This window comes from Vitis riparia, chromosome 13, assembly GCF_004353265.1.
Source record: "Vitis riparia cultivar Riparia Gloire de Montpellier isolate 1030 chromosome 13, EGFV_Vit.rip_1.0, whole genome shotgun sequence".
In the NCBI taxonomy this organism is placed as follows: Eukaryota; Viridiplantae; Streptophyta; class Magnoliopsida; order Vitales; family Vitaceae; genus Vitis; species Vitis riparia.
The window spans coordinates 15,807,278-15,831,780 of NC_048443.1; the positions used below are offsets into that span (position 1 = coordinate 15,807,278).

Here is a 24,503-nt window from a genome sequence, read left to right on the forward strand (position 1 = left end):
AGTTTAAATTTAGAAATCGGAATTTCGAGGAGTAGTTTAAAGATTGAATTTTAAAGATAAGCAAGTGAATAGATAATGATGATTAAATAAATGGAGGTGAGAATTAAGATTTCGGAAGTTGGGATCGGATTCGGAAGTCAGAAAATTAAGATTGTTTAAAGGAGGAAAACTTGAAATAAATAAATAAATACAATAATAATAACGAATATAATGATTAAATGAATGAACGAGAATTTTGAATCGGAAATTGAATTTAAAGGTTGGAAAATTGGAATTGTATAAGGAAGGATATTTTGAAATAACTAAATGGGATAATATTGATAATAATGATAGTTGAAGTTTTTTTTTTTTTGAAAACTAGGTTTTAAAGATTGGAGCTTTGGCAACTAGATTAAAATTTTGAATCTTGACAATTAACTGTGGAAATAAAAAAAAAAAAAAATTACTCTAAAATGGAAACTTCAAAAATTAGATTTAAGAAGAGAACTTTGGACAATTAAACTATGAGAATATGGATTTTGAAAGTTAAACTGGAAAATTGCAACTATGAGAATACGAATTTTTAAAGTTAAACACTGGAAAATTTGAAATAATGATAATAATAGTAACAATAAATGAATTTCAGGAAATTGAACTAGAGTGTGAATTTTTAATAATAACAATAATAATAATTATAATAATAATATTAGGATTTTAAAAGTTGAATTAATAATAATCATAATAATAATAAGATTCTGAAATAATAATAATAATAATAAGATTTTAAAAGTTGAACATATGATAACATTGACAATGATAATAATAATAATAATAGTAATAATAATAATAATAACAATGATAAGATTTGAAAAAATTGAACAAATAATAATAATGGCCATGGTGATAACAATAATAATGGAATTTGAAAAAATTGAATTAACGATAATAATAATAATAATAATAATAATAATAATAATAATAATAAGATTCGGAAAAAATTGAACAAATACTAATAATGACAACGATAATAATAATGATAATGGCAATAATAATAATAATTGATAATAATAATAGCAATAATAATAATTAATATTGATGATATCCGCTAATAATAATAGTAATAATAATAATATTCGTTAATTATAATAATGATAATAATCCGTTAATAATAATAATAATAATAATAATAATGATAATAGTTAATAATAACAATAATTAATAATAATAATAATAGCTAATAATAATAATAATAATAAATAATAATAATTGAAATAAAAACAATAATAATAATAATAATAATAATAATAATAATAATAATAATAAATGAACTTCAGGAAATTAAACGGCTAGAGTATAGATTTTTAATAATGATAATAATAATAATGATAATGATAATAATAATATTTTAATAATATTTTAAAATTTTAATTAATATCGATAATAGTAATAATAATAGTAATAATAACAATGGGATTATGAAAGTTGAATTAAAAATAATGATAATAGTAAGATTTTAAAAATTGAATTGATAATATTAAATGCAATAATAATAAAGTTTAATTAACGATAATAATAATTATGGTAATAACATTAATAATAATAACCATAGGCTTTGAAAAACGGGATGAAGATTAGAAATGGGCCTAAGGCTTTTGAAAAAAGGGTTAGGAGGGTTGGAAATGGGCCTTGGCCTCATCTTCCTCCTAGCTTGGCTTGGGTCCCAACTTAAAGCCCAGGTCCAAAGTCCTCAATGGGCAAAACCCAAGGCATAGGCTTGGGCTTGGGCTCCAAATTCAAACCCAAGCCCAAAGCAAAATACAAGCCCAAAGCCAAACCACAAGGCTGGGCCTAGTGCCTCATCCCAGGCCCAAAACCCAAATCTTCATCTTCATCCTGGTTCTCTCCCCCCCGCGTCTGGCTTCAACGTCCTTGTCATCCCCCGGCAGTGGCAGCGGCGACACCACCACGTCGGGAAAAGCGCCAGAGAACGGCAGCCGACGTCGGTCCTCTTCCGGCGCGTCCACGTACTCCGGCACCCTCTCCATCTCGGCGGTGCAGAGCGCGGGAACTGCGGTCATCCGGGGGTGCAGGCTCGCGGCGACGGTGTTGAGGAGAATGCCGCAGCTGCAGCAGGCTTCGAAGGCGTGTCTCCTTGCTGGTCAGTCACTGACCGCGCTGACCATATGCCGAGCCTCGTCCCAATGGAGACCACGGGAAGAGCAAAACATGCCGCCGACGGCAAAGAAGATGCGGACGGCAGCGAGGGCAGAGGCGGTTTGCATGCTTGGACCCCATGCGTGCAGAAGGGCGACTTCGGGAGTCCTTGCGGGGATGGGTACGAAAAAGGTAGCCATATTTGCATGGCTCCCATGCACCCGAAGCAAAAGGGACGCGCCTATGCGCGGAGAAAAGGAGTTTCTACTCCTTGGAGCTCATACAACTAATAGGATCCAAGAGCAAAGACGGCCATAACAAACGAGAAACTCATGCAAACCGAGCAACATGCATATATTGACGAGATTTATGGAGGAAATATAAACAGCCAAATCAATCCACAAGCCTATAATATTCATACCTGTGGAAGTATCCCTCCGGCAAAAGTTCTCAAGACTCCCAGTTTTTCTTCTTTTTTTCTCCTCCTCTCCTTTTTTTTTCTTCTACCTCCGTTTTTAGCTTCTTCAGCAAGCCACCTCCCCCCTGCCGACAGCCTCCTCTGTCACCCTTTTCTTTTCTCTCTTTTCAGCCGTTCTCCCTATCCTATCTTGTCACCCCCCCATGCCCTTCATCCTAGGGTCGTCAGAGTAATCATCATAGAAGAGTCAAAACCTAAAAAAAATGCCCAAAACTCCACTCACCCGGGAGGGGGTCTACAATTTCTTATTTCAAATATTTTGCATGAGGATTCCTAATTGCCAATAAAAAAAATAAAACAAAATAAAAAATCAAAACAATACAAATCAATAAAAAAGAATGGTAAAGCAAAGTTTCAAAAAAAATTGTTCACTTACTCTCAAATTGTGTATGTGAACAAATTTTTGAAGAAGGCATTGATAAAGTGACAAATTTTGTTCATTCATTAATTGTCACATGTCAACAATTGGCTGATAATATATTGACATGCCACATAAAATAATCTAGAAAAATAAATAAATATTACAATTATCATAATTCATTTATTATGATAATTAAAATAAATGACAATTATCACAATAAATAAGACAATTATCTCTAAAAATTTTAATTGTGATAATTATCTCCATAATTAAAATAAACCATTATCATAATAAATAAGATAAATATCTCTTGAAATCCAGAGATAATTCCAAAATAAGATTTTTCAACCCTATAAATAGAGGTTCCTCTCATTTTGAATTACACTAGGAAGATTAAAATAAAATTTGGATAACTCTTAAAGAAATTCGTAACATTAGGAAGATCAAAGAAAGAAATTCCTTGAAACTCAAGGTTTCTTGAAGACTTTAGGAAAAGTCGAAAATTTCTTGAAGAATTGAAATTGTAGATGAAACCGATTCAAAATTAAGTAAATAGCTTAATAGAATGTTTCCATCTTTGTAAGAAGAATCAAAGCACATATTGGAGATCATCCCCTCAAATTATCAAATTTACAATTTTGTCTATAATTTTTTTATGTGGGAAAATTGATGCTTACACCCACATATAGAAAACTAGTAGTGTAGCTTAGACAAGTTGGCCCGACCCAACCCAAACCCAATGTTTGGACGAGGTTGGACAAACAATTTCATTACTTGGGTTGAGATTGGACTAGGTTTTCGAACCTAATTTGGATTAGGCTCGAGTCAAGGTCGAACAACCCAAGCCAAGCCTAAGCCTAACCCGAACTTGATTTAATATTTTTATAGTATGTATAATGTTTAGTATCCCATATGACAATATTCATTTTCTTTTTAGATTTTTTTTTTAAATATCAAATTATAATTATATCATATATTTTTTCATTTTTTAAAAAAGATATACAAGTTTATTTTATTTTTATATCATACACTTTTTTTTAAAAAAAAAAAAGATATAAAAGTTTATTTTCATTTTTTTATTACTATCTTGAACTTTTGTGTTATTTATTATTTAAATTTTAGCATAAATATATATATAAAAAAAATTAAAAACCACTATATGTGGATTTTGAATCATGCAACCCAAGTAATCTAACCAAGCCAAGTGTAACCCAATCAAACTGAGTCTAACTTTACCAACCCGAATTCAACCCGAGTTTAGAAAAATGAGGTTGAGTTGGGCTTGGATTGAATACCTTAGGTTAGAGGTCGGGTTGGGTTGAGCTTGGGTTGGGTGTTACTTAATTCGAGTTGAGTTTGGGTTAAGGCTAGTCATCAACTCGACCAATCTGCCTAAGTTGCAGCCCTATAGAAAATTATGAGGCACCTATGCCCTTCCAAGCAAGCTTTGTCATCTCTTGCAAGGCTTTGAGTTTTTCATCACTGATATGTAGAATATATTCACATAAAAAATAAAATTAAAATTGAAGAAAAAAAAAAAAAAAAACCAAGGATGCACATCCAAACACCTAAGCAAAATTCATGATTGTGGAATTATATCCCCTGTCAAATAAGTGGTAAATTAGACCTACATCGAAATCCTGAATCTGAACAACACATACAGTACTTAAATGCATCAAATCAATAAACCAGACAGCAGACAACGCATACAACACAAGATGGAAAAACAAAAACAAAACAAAGTTCACCAATCACAAATGCAAAAATATAATGAAAAACAGAACAAGGTAATTAAGGTAAAGGCTCGAAGGACAGCACCTGTTAACAGTTAAGATCATTACTGCTTATGAGACAAAACCAGTAGCATCCAACTCCTTACAAAAGCCAAGTCTCATCAAGAGTTTATGTAAGTTATATACATTTATTCCTCATAGCTGCCTCCAAGAAGAGTTCACCAGTAAGCAAAGATTGACCATGTCAGCCCTTGTGGGTACCTTCTTCAGCCTTCTAAGAAGGATGATAAGGAACAAAAGTTAGAGACAATGAATCTGAAGGAGGGAAATTGGTACTACCAATCTAAGCCTGAAACAGAAATAAAATATATGCACCACGAACTTGAACATAGCATTAAGTTATTTTCATAATTTCCTAAATTTATTTTAGGGTTCTACCTAGGACAAGTTGGTGACTGCAAAGATAATTAGAAAAACTAATTAAATAAAATGTGAGAAGTATGTTTTTCCCCACATTTTGTCCCCAACTCTTCATGATAGACCAAGTAAGAATTCATAGAAAAACACCAGAAGGGGGCAAAACCTGGAACACAGGATGGATACAAGGAAACACTCAAAAGTATATCCTTATCAGTCTATAAATGTTCAACCACACATCTAAAATATGTTACACAGATATGTCTTCTTCTATGTAAAACGGTAAAAATTAAAATAAAACATATTGATGAAAAACAGAAATATGGACAATATTCTACATGGAAGATTCAAAACAAACTGAACCGCAATAGATATTCTCAGTGGCCAAGTTGGATGTCTAATAGGCATGCCCAGGTCTAAAATAAGAGGCCCCCTTTATAAAACAGCTCCCCTTGTGCCACACTCACAAACTGAAACCAGCTTGCTAAACTCAAATGAAGGAAGCCATATTATATGCATGTGCATGAGCTAACACAAAGAATCTGACTTAAATGACTAACTGTCAGATGAGAAAATATTCTTGCAATCATATATATATATATGTGCATATGTATGTATGTATAGAGCGCCACTCCAAGAAGACTGATATAGAATGATTGTATCACAGGTTCAAACCCAAAATTTTCTTTAAAAACAAAAATGTACAAGCTCCCATCATAATATCTACAAGATGACGCATATCTATAAATATTAATCAGATTTACTTAAGTAAAGAGGACCTAGCGTTATTAGTAACAAGAACTCTAGCACCAAATTCCAAATCCTTGAATGGATTGGGAGGAAGACCAAAATATTTAGTTCAGTATGTTTAATCTGGGTGATGAGAGCAGAACTTGGGTTCAACAGCACAAAATAGATCACCAAGGTACACTATAATTACACAGGTGCAAACATAAAAACATTTAAATATATATAATATAGCATAAATAAATTGCATATGCACATAATAGATACATGAGATGTACTGAGATGTAGACACACACAATTGAAAGCATAAGGATTTAAGCACCCAAACCCCACACCATATAGGATTGTTATAACTAGGAAAGTTGCAATAATGTATGAGATATACTGAAACAGTGTCTCCCATTACAATTTTCTTTACTTGATGCATATTGGATTTGATTAGGTTGGAATATTTGGAAAATTTTTAGTTTCTACATTTAGGTTCTAAGGCTTATATACAAACCATTATCAGGGTTTGTTATAAATATCAAGCCATTGTACATCAAATTCAATTTGTCTTCATAACAGCAGAACAGGTCAAACATATCTGAATCTATCTCCTTTTTGATTTCATGTTCCTTCCATCCTTCTTTCTTTCCAATTATTCCTGTCTTCTGATATTATATTAAAAAGATCTTCAATTGCTTTTCAAACCATGGGTCCTGTTCTTCAACAACATGACCCATGGGGATCCCTTTCTTTAGCCCCTCAAAGCCTTGCCTTAGGCACTCTAAGCTAGTATGTGAGAAACAGGACAACTTTAACAAATTTCAAGTTCATTAAGCTTTTGGCTAAATCCCCATGATCCCCACCAATGGGATATTACAATTTGATTCATTCTAATTATGTTTGAGATATGCTGGATAGTAACCAATGTATCTCATCAAAATCTTCTTAGTTTGATTTGGACATGTTTGCAAGTTGAATATTATATTTTTATATCCTTAGCTTGCAAGACTTCTATATAGACGCTTCTTAATCATCACTGCAGTCTATGTCCAAGTGTTATCTAGAAATATTGAGCACAATACAACCCAAATCCAATAATCCCTCCACAATGAAGTTAAGCTCAATCAAAGATCATAAAACGGAAATGACATTCAGATAACATTTCCTTCCTGAACTTTGGTGATCAGAAAACCTGTTTGAGCACACCTTAAAACCCACTTCTATTAGGCCCAACAAATTTCTATTTTAATTTACTTACTCTTGTAGAATGAATAGCATATAAAAAGCCTATAAGGAGCTGGAACAACCTGTTCTTCCTGAATAGCCTGATTCAGTGCCAAAGAATTTCATGCCACTACCATATAGTATTCATCTCGCAAACAGAGTAACACTCTTCTCCATTACAAGAAAATTTTAGAAATAGAAGATTTTCTTAGACAATGAGAATCTAGAGAGTTTTGAAAAGAAGGATTTCAGAAGTAATTGGAAGCTTGGACTTTTGAAGAGGGAAGGATCTCTAGTTTAATTATAATCTAAACTCTTTTCAACTTGTACAACAAAAGAAAGGGAAAAAAAAAAAAGAATTATTTTCTTTCCTGGAAAAGTAAAATACCTGGACCAAGCATGGACAACATTTTCCTTCACTTAATTTGACCATTGAACAGTCCTTTTAGGATGCATTTTCCAAAACACACTTTTGATTTTAAAGTTAAGAAAATAAGAAGTGAAAGAGGCTGTGAACACACACACAGATTTATCAGTGTGTGTGTTTTCACAGCCTCTTTCACTTCTTATATATTTATATATAACCACAAAACACAACAAATAGCCCCAAATTAATTTAAGTAAACTTTACAAAACCATTTAGGCTTCCATTGAAACAAAGCCGTGTCGACAATCAACTGTTAGTTTTGAATCCTCCTCCACCATTGCAACACACGCACACACACTCATATATAACAAATAGCCCCAAATTAATTTAAGTAAACTTTACAAAACCATTTAGGCTTCCATTGAAACAAAGCGGTGTTGACAATCAACTGTTAGTTTTGAATCCTCCTCCACCATTGCAACACACACACACACACTCATATATATATATATATGAAAGATCCAGACCAAAAAAAAATCCCAAGAAACCCTAACGATCAATACCTTCTCGGCTTTCTCTTTCTCTGCAGCTGCCTTTTCCTTCTCCGCCTTACGCTTCAGTTTCTCCATCCTCTCTCTCTCCATTTTCTGCTTTCGGAGAAAGCAAAATAAATAATAAATAATAAATAAAAGAAAAAAAAAAATGAAACGTACAAGCAGATCTGTTTGGTCGCTGAGAAAAATAAAATAAACATGTTACGAACGCATCGCTTACTCAGTCAGGAGTTTTTATATTCGCAGGCTTTAACTGACGCAAAATCTATGATTAAAATTTTTTTTAATCTCCTTTTCCATTACTTTCCTACAATTTCTCTCGAACCAAACGGATGTGATTAATCAAAAAAAAAGGCAGAGAAAGCTAACTAAACTAACGAAGAACCTGGATGTAAACGTTCTCAGCAGCTCGTTCTTCCTCGCTCAGAACCCTGCCTTTGTCATCGCTGAAGTAGCGAGGAGCACTTCTCCTATAACCTTCCATGAAACGATTCAGTCTGATTCGACTCACAGTATATCTCATAGCCATTTGATGATACTATCTGCCTCCTGAGTTTTTAGGATCAACAAGAAGACGATGACCGAGCAAGACTCACTTCTGATGAGGACGAATCTGATGATGCAGACGCTCGAGAACCTTCTGCTTGGAAATAGGTTGTTTCGGATCCCACCCGAATCCGATCAAATGGGCTTCTTAACCCGAATCGGTTGTGATGGATTGACCTCCCTCCTTGGATACAGTAACTGGCCCCACAGGATCAGCCGATGAAGTCTGCATGTCATTTTTTGTTTAGATAGAGAGAAGCTGAGAAAGATACAGTAATTCGTTGGATGTAGACACGTGGATAACGCTTGGAATGCCTTTGGACAAGCTGAGTCCAAGTCAGACGAAACCACGTGGACTCTTGTGTACAGAGAAAACAGAGATGGCAGTTTCTTGGAAGGATGGTGTGCAAGCATTTTAGCCCAGTTGGCACTATGTCCGTCAACTATCCCAAATTTTATAAATAGAATCGGGTGTTTGAAAAATCAACTTAATAAATTAATATATTTTAATGATTTAATTTATTTAAGTAGATGTTTGATAAATCATCTTCTAACTTAAAGTTACCTAATAATTTAATTTAAGTTATTAAATAAATTAATTATATTTGATAAAATAATTAAATAATATGATGTAAAGTAAAAATTAATTTTAAATAATAAGTAAAAACAATTAACTTATTTTTAAATCTATATTTTCATTTTATTTTTTTATCTTCATATGTTCCAATTACCTCAATGATCCTTTTTGTTATTCTATAATCTTCATTATTACTCAATTTTCTTTACCTTAATTATAATTTATGAGAATAAATACATCAATTTAATAATTTAAAATAAATTTTAAGTTAATTTTATCAAATAACATTAATATTTAAAATAAAAATTAAGTAATAAATTTTAAGTTAATAACTTAAGTATAATTTAACTTAAAGTTAATTTAAGTCATTAAATAATAAGTACTAAGTTTTACCAAATACCCCTTCAGTATGTTTGACAAAATAACTTAATATCACAACTTAAAATAAAAAATAATTTTAAGTATTAAGTTAAGATAATTAACTTTTTTCTAAATTTCAATTTCTTTTTAACTTCATTTACCCATATTTAATTAAATTATATTTTACAGTTATAACTTTATCCTTACAACTCATCTCTTACATTAAGTATTATTTTTAGTTATGTTATATATCTACAATACTTTAAATATGAATGTTTAATAAATAAATTTATTATTTAAAATTAGTAAAAATATAAATATTAATTAAAATTTGCGAGGTAAATATATTAATTTGATGATTTAAAATAAATTTTAAAATAACTTTATCAAACAACTTCAATACTTAAAGTAAAAAACAAGTAATAAGGTTTAAGTTAATCAAGTTTAACATATTTAAAATTATGGCAAATTGGTAAAATGAAGAGTTGGAATTAAGAATAAGTAATTCATTTTAATTTATCACTTAAAGTTGTTTTTAACTTTAAGTTGTTGTATTAAGTTATTTTGTTAAATATGTTGAATTTATTAAGACATTAAGTTAATTTACTAAACACCCAATTAGAATCTACTTAAGAGTAATTTTATAAGAATTAAGAGTGTTTATTAATATATGCAAATATTTTCCAAAGGAAAATAGGTTGGTGATAGATTTTTTTAAAATATTTAAAAAAATAAAAATCAATTAAATTTATTTTTGTAAAGTCACTTAGATTGTTGGTTTTTTAAAAATAATTTTTTATAACACTGTGGACTCGCATTTTTCACGTATGTTCCTAACTCGAATTATGAGACTCGCTTTTTGTTGGTGAAAATTTGATTTTTTGAAAAAGTTAAAATCATGATTTGTTGTAAGTTATTTTGAAAAGGGAAAACAAAATAAAAAATAAAACTCTATGTGACTCTTTATTTGGAAAAAAATATTTTTGTAAAAACTGAGTCCAAATTCGAGGGTCAGGTCATTGATAGAAAAGGTATGGTGATAAGTCGTAACATCCCTCTAAGCTGGTATGCATACAGTCTCTACTAAAAAATTAAGGGAATTATGATAATTAATTAATTAATCATGAATACCAATAATAGAATTATATGAATAAATATGCACAAGTCATGATAAAATCAAATCACAAGAATAAGCAAAATAAATAAAAAGAGAAAGACACAAATCGATTTATTAAATTAATTAAATTATTATGTTTATTTAAAATATCATGAAACAATTTTAAGAAATTTTGAAAGAATTTATTTTCGTTAAAAAAAATGTGTTAATGATTACAATTCATTTATTATTATTTTTTTTAAAGTTTGAATTTACTTTCAATAAGTGATTTGATTCAATTTCGTTGTATTCAATTTTCAAGAAAGTCATTTATGGTCAATGTTAAAAGAAAAAAATCATTAAAAAAAAAATCAATTTGGTTTAATTTACAATTAATATTATTGTTATTTATTTTGCTATAGAAAAAAAGGATAAATTCTTACAATCTTATTTACAAAAGTATTTCAATTTATTTTCATTTAAGAAAAATGGTTTATACTAATTATTTAAAAAAGATTTTATAATTTTATTTGAAAAATAAATTTTAATTAAAAAGAATTTTATAGATTTATTTACAAAAATATTAAAATTCAATCCAATTTTATTAATAAAAAAAATATTATAGGAAAATGATTTTTTCTTACAATCTCATTTACAAAAGTATTTCAATTTATTTTCATTTAAAAAAAGTGGTTTATACTAATTATTTAAAAAAGATTTTATAACTTTATTTGCAAAAGAAATTTTAATTAAAAAGACTTTTATAGCTTTATTTACAAAAATATTAAAATTCAATCAAATTTTATTAATAAAAAAATTATTAATAGGAAAGTGAATTTTTTGAAAAATATTTATAAGAGTGTCTTAATCCCTTTTTTTATTTATAAAAAATGATTTATTATTTGATTTTATTAAAAAATGATTGATTGAAGAAGAGATTTTTTCTTTGTTTGATTTAAAGGAAAGTTTTCCAATATTATTAGAACTTAAAAATAAATAAATAAATAAATATTTAATTCTATTTGTCTTTAAAGATTTGAATTTTATAAATAAATAAAATAAAATAAAGAGTTTATCCAATTTTATTTAAAGAAAATCAATTTTTCATATTTTATTCATGAAAGCATCCCATTTTGATTTTCTAATTTGATTTTTGTTTTCTTTTAAAAGGACTTTATCTGCTTGAAAAATAAGTCTACACTTTGATAATTTTATTTAAAAAGAAAAGAATTCGATTTACTTTTATTATTGAAAAAAGAAGATGCTTATAAATTATTTAGAAAAAGAATTTACCTTTAAAAAAAATCTTTTACAATTTTATCTAAGAAAAATGGAATTTTGTTTGACTTTTATTAAAAATGAATTCTTATCCAACTTTACTTTTAAAAAAAGAATTTTGTCTTTTAAAAAAATATTATAATTTTATCTAAAAGAGGATTTTGCCCAACTTAATTTTTTTAAAAAAAAAATATTTAAAGAGATAGCTTTGCTAAAATAATAATAATAATAATAATAATAATGAAATAAAAGGTTGAATTTTGATTTACTCTTTGTAAAGATATATTTTTATTCGCTCATCCCAACCATGAACTCCTTAATAGAAGTCGATGTGGTAGTTAACTCATCTGACATCTCAAGTGACCTGTCTAAACTCTAATATGAATTTGATTTGGTCAATCAGCCTCCAACCCTCCTCTAAGGCTACAACTCCAAACCCAACCAACTCCTAGACTAACTCCTTACAATGCAAAGCAATCAAAACAAATGTGGAATACAAGATAAGACTTTAAAGATAACAATGTGACATGCAAACACATGGTCCTGAGGTGACAATGCAAAATTTGGATGTTTGATAGGGACTCTAGAGTCATAAAGATGTTCATAGTGAGATGGCTACAAATGTGACTAGAAAATTCATATCAATAATCCCAGATAAAAGAGGTATGTAGAATAACACTATCACGAGATCAATACTCCATTTGTAACCGGATGTACTTAACTCAACTTCCAAACCGAGCTCTATAAAGGAAAATGATAAGGTAATAAAGACGAATCTCTTAAAAAAAGTGTGAATGTGAAAACATGCCCCTCACGTTTTGGTAGTGAAAATACGAGCATCGAAGTAAAAATGAAATCAAACATCAAATAAAGAATAAGGTACTGAGCCCATGATAGGTGTATAATGCAAAAAAATGATCATGATCGACAAACATATCCCAAAGTACCAAGCAAAGGATGTAACAACAAACTAAAAGAATGTGTCAAGTTAAGAAAAAGAGACTAAATAAAGCCCTAGGGAGAAAACACATCAAATTCAAAGATCGAAAGGAAGAATCTAACGCAACATCCAACTAATACACAAACTCACACCGATCTCTAAGCACACTCAACTAAAGACCAAAAAATGGAGAACTGGATCTATATTGTGACTACAGTCACCTTAAAGGCTCTCAAATGCTCCCATGTATAGGAAAGGAATCCTAATTGAAGGATCTAAGGCTCAACCTACAAGATCAAGGCAACTGTAAAAATAAAAATGGTGGAGTTTAAAAGATCCTTAGTAGAAGCGATCATACCCTTCGACGGTACGCAATCTCCTGCATGCCTCAAAACAGATGGGGCGCTTCCATGCAAAGTGTTCATCACCTCCACACATACACTACCTCGCATCCTAAGGGATTTCTTATGGTGAAGGCTTTCCTAATGGTTGACACATCTCACAACTTTAATTACTTAGTGCGATCTAAGGTTCACACTGAATGGTGTGGGTGCATTTGAAAATCCTATGAAACTAGAAAGAAAACACATCAGTCACACAAATATCCTAAAAATCTAGCTCTAAGCTATACAAGTCTTTAAAAATCAGACTCCAATCAACATCAATATGTCGACCTCCTCCAGAATGCTCCTAAACATAAGTATAGCCCATTGTTAGACTCTACTCTAAATCACTAACTTAGTTAGAGAACAAACAAGGCAACAAGTCTCATATCAATTACAAGATCAAGGGAAACAAGGTCGATCGAGACTAAGGAATTGGAGATAAAGAGATAGATGTGTGTCCCACATTGACAAACAATACATGTATTAAGTAGAAAAAGTGTAGTCATGCAACAAGAAATCATACCAAAAGCAAGTATATCATCCATATCTACATACAAACTAAACAAGAAAAAAGATAGGCGAGATGAATATACAATAAGAATAAATAACATACTGTAGACCCCATATGGGGCTCGGTTTTTTGTCATATTCTAGCAACTCATTCTTACCAGGTGGAGGCCTCTCAATGAGCCACTTGTCGACTTGTGGATGGCTGCTATAGAATCAGATAGTGGAATTGAGGAGTGAGTGAGAGTTCAACACCTGTCCAAGGAATATTCGGAAAAGCTGCAGGCCGTTATGGAGGAGCGTCTCTGGCAGCTGCAAGAGGGAGGTTAGGGCTGCTTTTTGAGGTGGGGACCAGTTTTAGGAGGTTTTTAGAGGGCAGCGAGAGGCAGCTACTGGGGAGAAGGTGGTGGGAGTGAGCAAGTAGAGGAGAAAACAGAGGAGAGAAGTTGCGGCTTGCTGAGAACCAAAAGACTTTTGATCAAAAGGATCGCTCAGGTTTAGCTATTTTTACACCTTAAGTTCTCCATTATTTCAGTCATTCGATGTTTCTTCCTAACACTTGGATGCTTATGTTGGTTGTCTAACGTGTTGAGCCCGTTTCTCAATTTCCGTTTGCTTAGACTCTGTTTTCTCCTGTATGTGTTGCATTATGATTCTACTATTTGTTTGTGTGTTAAAATCAGTCAAGAACCTCCCACCGATTCTTAGCTCTCAGTGATTTTCATGGAAGAGAGCTAGATTTAATCGCATTATTTCTTCTTTCACATGCTCTATTTTCCTTCACTGTGTCTTTCGTCTTTGATGTGTTTAGCGTAAGTATCATGTTTGGGGTTGGTTGCTTGCATTGGGGTGCCTTTGAAAAAGCTCAGTAGCAAGGCCTTGGGATTCATGTGCTTTACTGCTCATTCCTTGAGTTGGAGTTCCCCTAGTCAGGGAAGTGCCATGGCCATCACTCTGCGGAAGTTTCTATGGCATCTTGTTCGAGAGCTTAGTTTAGTGTTTGAACTGAGGCTCTAACGTATTGGTTGAAATCATGTTTGGGAGCTATTCGGGCAAAATCTTGGGTTTAATGGACTGGTGATTCCAGTCATGCGCTGCTTCATGGTTATACTCTCGTAGTTTACTTACCGGGAATCTTGTGACAGTCCCAATACTTTCAGAACTTTGCACTTTCTGTGTGAGAGGTGCTATTAAATTGTCACCTGATAGTGATAATCATGATTTGACATACGAAAGAAGTCATGGTTTGTTCTCTCGAGCTCCTGATTCAGTGAGCCATGTGGATGATGCTTGTGTTATAGACCGTGAAACAAAAGTATATTTATATTTGTCATCAAATTCAGCATCAGAGACTCACAGAAAGGACGTCCACCATATGTGGAACTTGAATTTAAGAATTTCAAAGCTGGAAGTGCTGTTAAATTGGGTGGTCTATCAGAGGAATATGCAGTCCTAAAGGATATCATAATTTCCACATCAGTGAAAAACACTCTGTCAAGAATGAGTTTGTGAACTACAAAAGGAGTGCTTCTTCATGGTCCACATGGTACGGGAAAGACTTCTTTGGCTCGATTATGAATTGGTGATGCTGGTGTCAACCTTTTCTCTATAAATGAAGCTGAAATTGTTAGTCAAATGCTATGGAGAGAGTGAGCAAGCATTGCATGAAATTTTTTATTCAGCTAGCCAAGTTGCACCTGCTGTGGTGTTCATTGATGAGTTGGATGCCATCGCCCCTGCATGCAAAGATGAAGGCCTGATAGTATTGAGCCTTGCATCTCACCTAAGTTTAATTAGTAATGGATCTGGGAATATGGGTATACAGGGAACCAACAGAACGGACGAACTGGAATAATTTTGGTTACAGTAGCAGCAGGTTAGTAGCAGCTGCTCTCCATGATGCAAACAATAAACAACATGATGACTCAGCCTCCCTATCTAACCGAAGGGAGGAAGTCTCAACTGTTCCAGAGCAGCTGGAAACACGGCTGGAAATGTATGAAGTAGATAATATGAATGCAAGACTTCAAGCTGAGGAACTCCCTCTATCTGAAGAAGCCTTTGAGATAAGAGACTGTTTGGCATGATACAGTGCTGTCAAAGCAAATAAACTGAACCAGCCGCGTGATGAGCTCATGGAAACAGTGATAAAATCAGGGAAGACGCTCACACCCAGTTGGAACGGACCCATCCCAGACGCCGTCATTATGATTTCCAGTAATGAAACGCTCGCTTCCTATCTCATATCCTCCTGCACCTCTCAACTGCAGTCTGGTTTCAGCAATGGCACTTTGAAATGTGTCTTGTCGCGCTTGACCACATTATCCTTTGCACTGATATGGGCTCCTGGCTCCATGTAATTGGTCGAAAAGCTGTGCTGTCTTGGGAAGTTTGGGTACAGACTGACGTACCCTCTGAGATACATCATGTCGTTCAGGAATTCCTTCCATGAAGCTCGCCAATCTTTAGTTCTGGATTTTGGAATCTGGACTGGGTCTTCCTTGGCATTTTCCGTGAACCTCATGTTCATGTATACGTAGAATTCTCTCCAGTGCTTGGTGAAGAAGACTACCCCCAAGCTGCATGGTAGCTGTGGGGGTAAGGGGTGTTTGGATGAATATGCTCGAATGCCTTGATTGCATTCCCTTTAGGCCACCCTTCGCTACGTCGGGATCAACTAGGATGACTCGCCGACGGCGCTTCGAGGTGACGTCGACGAGGATGTTTTTTTGATGAAGAGGAAGCCTATTCTGCCAAGCTCTAATGGCGCCCTCACTGCCTGCAGTTCTCCAGCTACCCTCCCCTGCATTGAGCACCTTGCAGACACCTACCAAATGGATTGCCCTGCAGCCATCAATCGCCTTGGGACGTCCGGAGTGCCTGCCACAGTCGAGCATCGGTCTACTGCAGCTGCATCAGCCACTACCTCAACCGCCGTTGTGGCAGAGCGCGTGCAGCACTTCATTACAGCCACAGATTCATTGAAGTTGAACATGGTGGCGGTTGATCAAGTGCATCCTCTGCTGTTGGACCTCTTCGCTTCTCTCAACAAGTTGAGCATCTTGCCACCTGACTATGAAGGGAAAACCATCACAGCAACCTTCGCCTTCCCAGATGTTGACTGGTCAAAACAACCCTCACAAGCGCAGCCTTTCAACCTCTGTTAGATGCTGAGCGCTTTCTTTGTGATCTGATACAAAGAAAAGAAGACATGGAAATTTGGACGCGAGATGTGAAATGAGAAACAAACCTCCCTCACAACGTGGTCACTAAGTCCCTCAAGGCGTTCCAAGTCAAGATATTAATAAAAGAGGTAGTGAACATCCAAAGCAAGGGGATGATGAAGACACTGATGCTTCAGATGAGAACTACAGTGGTTGATGCAGTTGAAGATTGGACAAGGGACTATAAAATCCAAACCTTGCTGAAGTTGCCATGGATAAAGAGCCCCTCTTCCATCAGTTCAAACAGAGATTACCTTTTGTTCTTTCCTGAGAGTTACAGATTTTATGGGATGCATTTGGGGCCCGCCATGCAGCATTATTGACGTCAAATTCACAGCTACATGCTGATAGTTTGGATGATAACATGGGCGGCACAACTGTAATAACAGTATTGATTCGTGGTCGGGCTATATATGTTGCTAACTCAGGGGATCCCAGGGCTGTTATAGTAGAAAGAAAAGGGAAGGAAATTGTAGCTGTTGATTTATCAATTGATCGTCGCCATCCATGCAGACTCTTGGTGGATGATATGTCCAGGGAAGCATTTCCAGAATCCTGATGTGTAAAGGTATAGCAGGAGAGATGGTTGGAGAGTTGCAAGGGTTATGTCGCCCACTCATTTGAGGTTTGAACTTGATCTGCTAGTATTCTCTGGTGCTACTTTAATAGGGGTTTGGGTCACTTTGCTCTTCCTCCAGTGAAGCCATGAATTGCCATCTGTCATTTCCTCAAGTCATTATAACCCAGGTCGTGGTCTTCTCTCCCGTGCTAGGCCTCCCAGACTTCTTCAGGGCGTGCCCTTTTCATTTTGCTTATTTCCTATTATTGTTACTATTATTATTTTCATTTTTTTTATTTATTATATTTCATTTATTTCACCTTTTATTATTATTATTATTTTATCCTCGTTGTTTTTAAAATAATCCATCAAATTCCAGCTTTCAAAGAGTTTTCCAAATTCCTTTTTTATCAAATTTATTTATTTATTTTTAATTTTCATCTTTAGTTTTTTTAGAATCCCTCAAAAATCTCATTTCCAATAAAATTTTGTTGCTTTCTTTCTTTCTGGCAAGCAATTTTCACATTTCCTTTGTTTTTAAAATGTTTTAAAATAAGCAAAAATTAAATTTCGTAATTCTGAATAATGGAGTTATTGAAATTGGTTTATGCAATATAAACGGGTTTTGGTGGGGGCCCCACATACATGATATTATGATTGATTGATTGATTTAATTGTCATGCATGATTGATGTTATTATGCTCTATGACTTGAAGTTATTCCTTAATTGTGCACTAACTTCACTTTTTGATAGCGTATTGTGACTCGTCGCCTAGGTACGTATCCATTCTCACTCTGTTTAGTCTATATGCATTCTGACTCCCATATGTGCAGGATCGCTCTGAGTATCCATTGATTTCCTTATTAGATGCCATGTTTGCTTTATCTCATTAATAGAGACCCGACTTTAGGAACTTAGAGGGGTGCTACAGTTTTTACCATACCTTCCCGATAAGTAACCTGACCCCTGAATCCGATCCGGTTTTTCACAGATCGCCTTTTCCAAAATAAGGAGTCACACTTAGGGTTTTTCTTTCTTATTTTGTTTACCCTTTAAAAATAAAACAAAAATAAGTGGCGATTCCGAGTCATTTTTCTTAATCAATTAAAATCAATTTTTCAAATAAAAATCGAGCTCGCCATCGAGTGGGAAACACATGAACTGAAAATATGGGGTCCACACATACTCAAAGTTGATCAAAACGATGTACAATAGAGATCGAGACGAATAAGATATATAATAATGTGAATATGAATCTCAAAGTGAGCAGGATAATCATGGCAAGAGAATTAATCAATATAATCAACATTCAACATCACAATTGATCATAACACAATCAAGCGTGACAATCATCATGCAAAAAAATGGTGGTCATGTAGTACACAGTCATTCAAAACAGATATATATACAAACATAAACAAATATATGAAGACACACATGATAACAAGAATCAACATATAGTAAGACATATTCAATAAATGTATTCAAAATAATCATCATGTCAATTCTCATGTGCCCCAAAACATGCAAATATATTACAAAGGCACCATGAGTCGGTGTCCACAGATTGATTAATCAAATGTCATATTTCTCTCAACTTGAATTCAAGTTTGACCCTCTATGCTTTCCCCAATAGAGTCGCATTTTGTGGAACCTCATTTTTCAAGTGCATCCCCACTTAAACGACTAGACTCGCTTTTTATTGATGAAAATTTGATTTACTTTTTTTTTTTTGAAAAAGTTGGAATTGCCACATATTTTAGTTTATTTTTAAAAGGGAAAACAAAATAAGAAAGAAAACCTTGTGTGACTCCTTATTTGGAAAAGACATGTTTGCAAAAATCGAGTCTAAATCCAGGGGTTAGGTTATCTATCGGAAAGATACGTGATAAGTCGTAGCACCCGTCTAAGCTTATCTGCATATAGTCTCTACTAAACAAATGAAAGAAACTATGACAATTAATTAATTAATTAATCATGAATACCAAGAATAATATGAATAAATATGTACAAGTCATGCTAAAATCAAATCACAAGAATAGACAAAATAAATGAAAAGAGAAAGACACGAATTGATTGATTAAATTAATTAAAAAATATTTTATTATTTCAAATTTCACAACACAATTTTAGGACATTTTGAAAGAATTTATTTTTATTAAAAAATTGAGTTAATGATTGGAATTCATTTTTTTTTTTAAAGCTTGAATTTAATTTAATAAGTGATTTGATTCAATTTCGTTTGTATTCAATTTTCAAGAATGTTATTTACACTCATTGTTTAAAAAAAAATCAATTTGGTTTTATTTACAATAAAAATAATTGTTGTTTATTTTGCTATATAAAAATGATGAATTCTTCCAATCTTATTTACAAAAGTATTTCAATTTATTTTCATTTAAGAAAAGTGGTTTATACTAATTATTTAAAAATATTTTTATAACTTTGTTTGCAAAAGAAATTATTTATTAATATTTTATGTGTCAAAAGTTAAATTTGGGAAGTTTAGGTTAAGGGAAAAAAATTCAATGATTTTAATGAGGTCGTTTAATAATTTAATTTTGCAAAGTAAGATTGAGTATAAAAAACAGAGTGAAATCTGGACCTTTTGAAAGAACAATTTATATCTTTTAGTTGAGAAATCATTTTTGAATGAAATAAAATTCTAAAATTAAGTTTAAAGAGTCTAGAATATCATGGAATAATTAGAACATTTTTAAAGAGTTTATAAATGGTTGGATTATAATTTACGATTTCAAATATGGAGTGGGCTATCAACAGTGTCAATGGAAAACTTCATTTTTGAAAAAAGAATTTTGTATGTAGGGATTTATTGAATCCCATTTAATCTATACATGAATCCGTTCATAAAGAATCCATTAGTTGGAACTATGAGTTTTAATTCACGTGTATTTAAAACCAAAATTCTTTTTTAAAAACCTTTCCGAGTTGCATACCGAATAAAATGGGTAGCATTTTTCTTTTTTTAGAAATTGAAATTTTATACTTAAAAGAGACTAAGATAGGTTTTAAATATAAAAGCAATCCATTATAAAGAGACTAAGATTGATCTTGTTATGAATGAGATATAAAATCAGTTTTCAAAAAATGAAAAAAAAAAAAACGATTCCTATATATTTTTTAAGTTTGGATTACTAAAATTTTTTAAGTGTATATGTGTGAATTATTTCAGAAAATTAAGATAAATCAAATTTACATGAACCAACATCAAGGGAGTTTACTCAAAGCCAATTGTCATGTGATTATCCAATGGCTTTCTTAAATAAAATGGAATTTTTAGGATCTTAATTAAAGTTTCATAATGTATTTTATTTTTTTTATTTAATTTTTGCAATAATGATTGAGTTTTAAAACATGATCACATTTTAGTTTTAAAACACTTTCAACAAAGGATTATTAGCGTACTTGAACAAAACTTATGTCTTTTTATTATTCTAATTGTTCATATGATTTTTCAAATTAAACGAACATATTTGTCAAACCACTTCATAGAAATTTCCAAATTATACATGACTTGTTGATATATTCTATTGTATAATTACATTATGTAACCATCAGCTTGAAAATATTCACAAGGACAAATAACCATACATTCTTTTATACAATAGTATTCATCAAGAGTTATTTTCTGTTCCATTTAGTTCACATATCATTTTTCCAATACTTTATTTACAAAATAATTACATTGTATATATTTTCTATCATAATTTATTTCATTGTTTAGTTGAATATCTAAAAAAAAAAAAAGTAAATTATCATGTAGGATGCATTCAATCGACAAGTTGATATATTATGTAAAGTGCATTTAAATAAAGTTAAGTCACAATCATGGAGTATGTTAAATTGAGTTATAATTAACATAACTTCTATTAAAAAATTATGAAGTGAAAGAAAGAAGATGAATTAATATAAAGTAAATATTATGTTAATTATGGGCAATAAAATTTGATGATATATTATCTCTTTTCTAAAACAATTCAAAAACCTAGTTTATTGATGAGATCAATTACTGGAAAACAACTTAAAAAAAAGGCATACTATCAAAATTTTAAATTATGAATCAAAACGCGTTTTTAATCATATATATTGTCAGCCCAAGGGTTCTCTTAATCAGGTTTTGATGATAACAAACCATGGTTATGTTACTAATTGGTTTGAATTATAAAGAGTTTCAGGTATTAATTTGGAAATTCATCAAAAGACCTAATGGATGCAAAATCAAGACTTTTGGAAGACCTTTAATCATAGGAAACAAATATAAGATGAATGCATGGGTGCACTTAGGGTTTACATATCATTTCATGCATTTTTCAGAAACTCGGTTTATTCTTCAAAGTTACAGTTTCATCAAAACCCGAGTTTTATTAAATGAACCTTAGGTAAATTACTTCAAAATTGGCATATCAATTTACCTAAAGACCTTGCCTAAGTTTTAGAAGAGAAAAGACCATAAAAAGATAGGTTTTCAGGCAAAAAATGGTGAACCGGTTGAGGCACTGGCCAACCGGCTCAACCGGCCAGGGTACCGGTCGACCGATTCCCTTTGTCCGATCAAGGTTTGATCGAGGAGTGCAAAAAGCACTCTCTCTCTTCCAATAGCCTTCCTTTCCCGATCGAGGTAATTCCCTTCCCAGTTGACCTCCGGTCGAGGTTCGATTGAAGTCCGGTCGAAGCAATGGTAACCTACCAAAGCATTAAATGCTCCAATGGCTAGTGATCTAGTCAATCCCCAACTTGACCGGTTGAGGCTGCTTTTTGATTTTCTTGGCTCCCGAGGTTAGAAACCCATAAATAGAGAGCTCTACTTCATTTATGGGCAAGAGTACACCTGCATTTATTTGTCTACCCACTTATTCTTGCCTTAAAAGCTCTTATTTCTTTTCTTTGTGCATTAAATCCCATTTGCATATCTTTTAGTGCACCTTTGTGATTCATCCTAACTTTGATTTTTATTTGAGCTATTATTGAGCTAGATTGAGAGAAGTTCATTCTTATAAATTGAGTGTTAAAGCCTTTAAGTGAGTTGAATCTTGAAGAGATTGTGTAAGAGCCCATTGAAGTTGGAATCTAAGTGTAAAGGAGATTAGAAGGTTGGTTGAAGCTTCAAGTTAGTGGAACCCTCACTTGGTTAGGAGCTTGAGGAGAGTAGATGTAGGCAAGGAAGTGTTGAACCACTATAAAATCCGTGTTTGATTTTTCTGACTCTATCTCTATTTATTTGCTTCTATTGTGCTTAAATTTGTTGTGTTTTAAAAGGATTTTTTTTAACAACCCAATTCACCCCCCCTATTGGGTGTTTTTCTCATTTAAGTTAGCTTTTATTTTCTCAATTGGTATCAGAGTTAGGCCTCTTGTTTAAGACTTAATCGTCTAAGAGGAAATGGCTATTCCATTAAGCTCATCCCACATTGAAAGTTTTGCAAAAAATAGACTTCCATGTTTTATGGGAACCAATTATCCCTATTGGAAAACTAAAATGACTTGGTTTTTACAATCAATCGATTTAGATGTATGGGATGTCATTGAAGATGACCCAACTTTTCCTTCAAAACTAGTTGATGGAGTCATGGTTCCAAAACCTAAGCAAGAATGGGATGAGTGTGAAAGAAGAAACTTTCAATTAAATGCTAAGGTCGTTTATACTTTGCAATGCTCTATGGATAGAAATGAATATAATAGAATATGTCAATGCAAATCGGCTAAAGAAATTTAGAGATTGCTTGAAATAACTCATGAAGAAACAAATCAAGTGAAAGAGTCAAAAATCAATTTACTTGTTCATAGCTATGAATTGTTTTTTATGAAAGATAATGAGATTATTGTTGAGATGATCACTAGGTTCACCGACATTGTCAATGGTCTTGAAGCATTGGGAAAGACCTACAAAGAATCTGAAAAGTTGATGAAGATCTTAAGGTCACTTCCATCAAAGTGGCATACAAAGGTCACTGCAATTCAAGAAGCTAAAGACTTGACCAAGCTACCTATGATGGAGCTCATAGGGTCATTAATGACATATGAGATCAATTTGGCAAAGAAGCAACAAGAAGGTGAAGACAAAAAAAAAAAAAAAAAGAGCATAGCTCTCAAAGCTACAACTAAGGAAGAAGAAGAAGTTGAAGAAGAAAAACAAAGTGAAGAAGATAAAGATTTAGCCCTCATCAAAAGAAAGTTCAACAAATTCATGAGGGGTGAAAGGTTTAGAGGAAGAAGGTCCACTTCTAGAAGAGACCTTTCTAAAAAGGAATCTTCTTCTCATGGTGACAAGGAGAAATGGGAAGAGAAAATAGATTTTGTGTGTTTCAAATGCAAGAAATTGGGACACATTAAATATGATTGTCCTCTCTACAAAAGTGAAGCCAAGAGGAGAAAGAAGAAGGCAATGATGGCCACTTGGAGTGAAAGTGAATAATCATCTGAAGAAGAAAATGAGAAAGAAGTGGCAAACATGTGCTTCATGGCAATAGATGAACTTGATGAGGTAAACTCTAACCTTAGTGATGAAGATATACATGATGTTTTTGAAGAATTGTATGAGGATTTTGAAAAACTTAGTTTGAAAAATATTTCTCTTAAAAAGAAAATTCAACAACTTGAAAAAGAACTTGGAGAAGTAAAAGAAAAATTTTCAAATATTGAAATTTCTAAAACTCATCTTGAAAAAGAAAATGAGATTTTGAGGAAAAAAAAAAATTAATGGTTGACCTCCTCTCTTTCAATATTTTCTTAACTTCAAGTAAAGCTTTTAGAGTTTTTAACAAAAGAACCATGGTTGTAGAGGAGTACATCCATGTTATTTTTTATGAATCTAACAATTCTCTCCAAGAAAGAGAGAGTTTTGATGACAATTTAGGTTTGGAGACCTCCATGGGAAAATTGCAAATTGAAGAAAGAAGGCAACAAGAAGAAAATGGAGAGGATCCCAAGAAAGAAGAATCACCATTAGTACTACCCCTTTATCAACAAATGCAAGGTGAATCAAGCCAAGACCTTCCTAACGAATGGA

The 24,503-nt window shown here is 32.5% G+C and overlaps 1 protein-coding gene across 2 annotated transcripts; it reads right to left on the minus strand.

Annotated features, from left to right (window-relative positions):
- Positions 1 to 4,715: 4,715 nt before the first annotated feature.
- Positions 4,716 to 8,644, minus strand: LOC117927650 (uncharacterized protein At2g27730, mitochondrial-like). 2 transcript variants are annotated; one of them, XM_034847279.1, is made up of 3 exons: positions 8,388 to 8,644; positions 8,012 to 8,095; positions 4,716 to 4,979 (listed from the first exon to the last, which is right to left on the minus strand). In XM_034847279.1, exons 1-3 carry the CDS (start codon positions 8,529 to 8,531, stop codon positions 4,950 to 4,952), a joined length of 258 nt encoding a protein of 85 aa, XP_034703170.1. In that variant the 5' UTR covers positions 8,532 to 8,644; the 3' UTR covers positions 4,716 to 4,949. The 2 variants fall into 2 exon arrangements, with proteins under 2 accessions (XP_034703170.1, XP_034703171.1); XM_034847280.1 differs by having other exon boundaries at positions 4,716 to 4,976; positions 8,388 to 8,640.
- Positions 8,645 to 24,503: the final 15,859 nt, after the last annotated feature.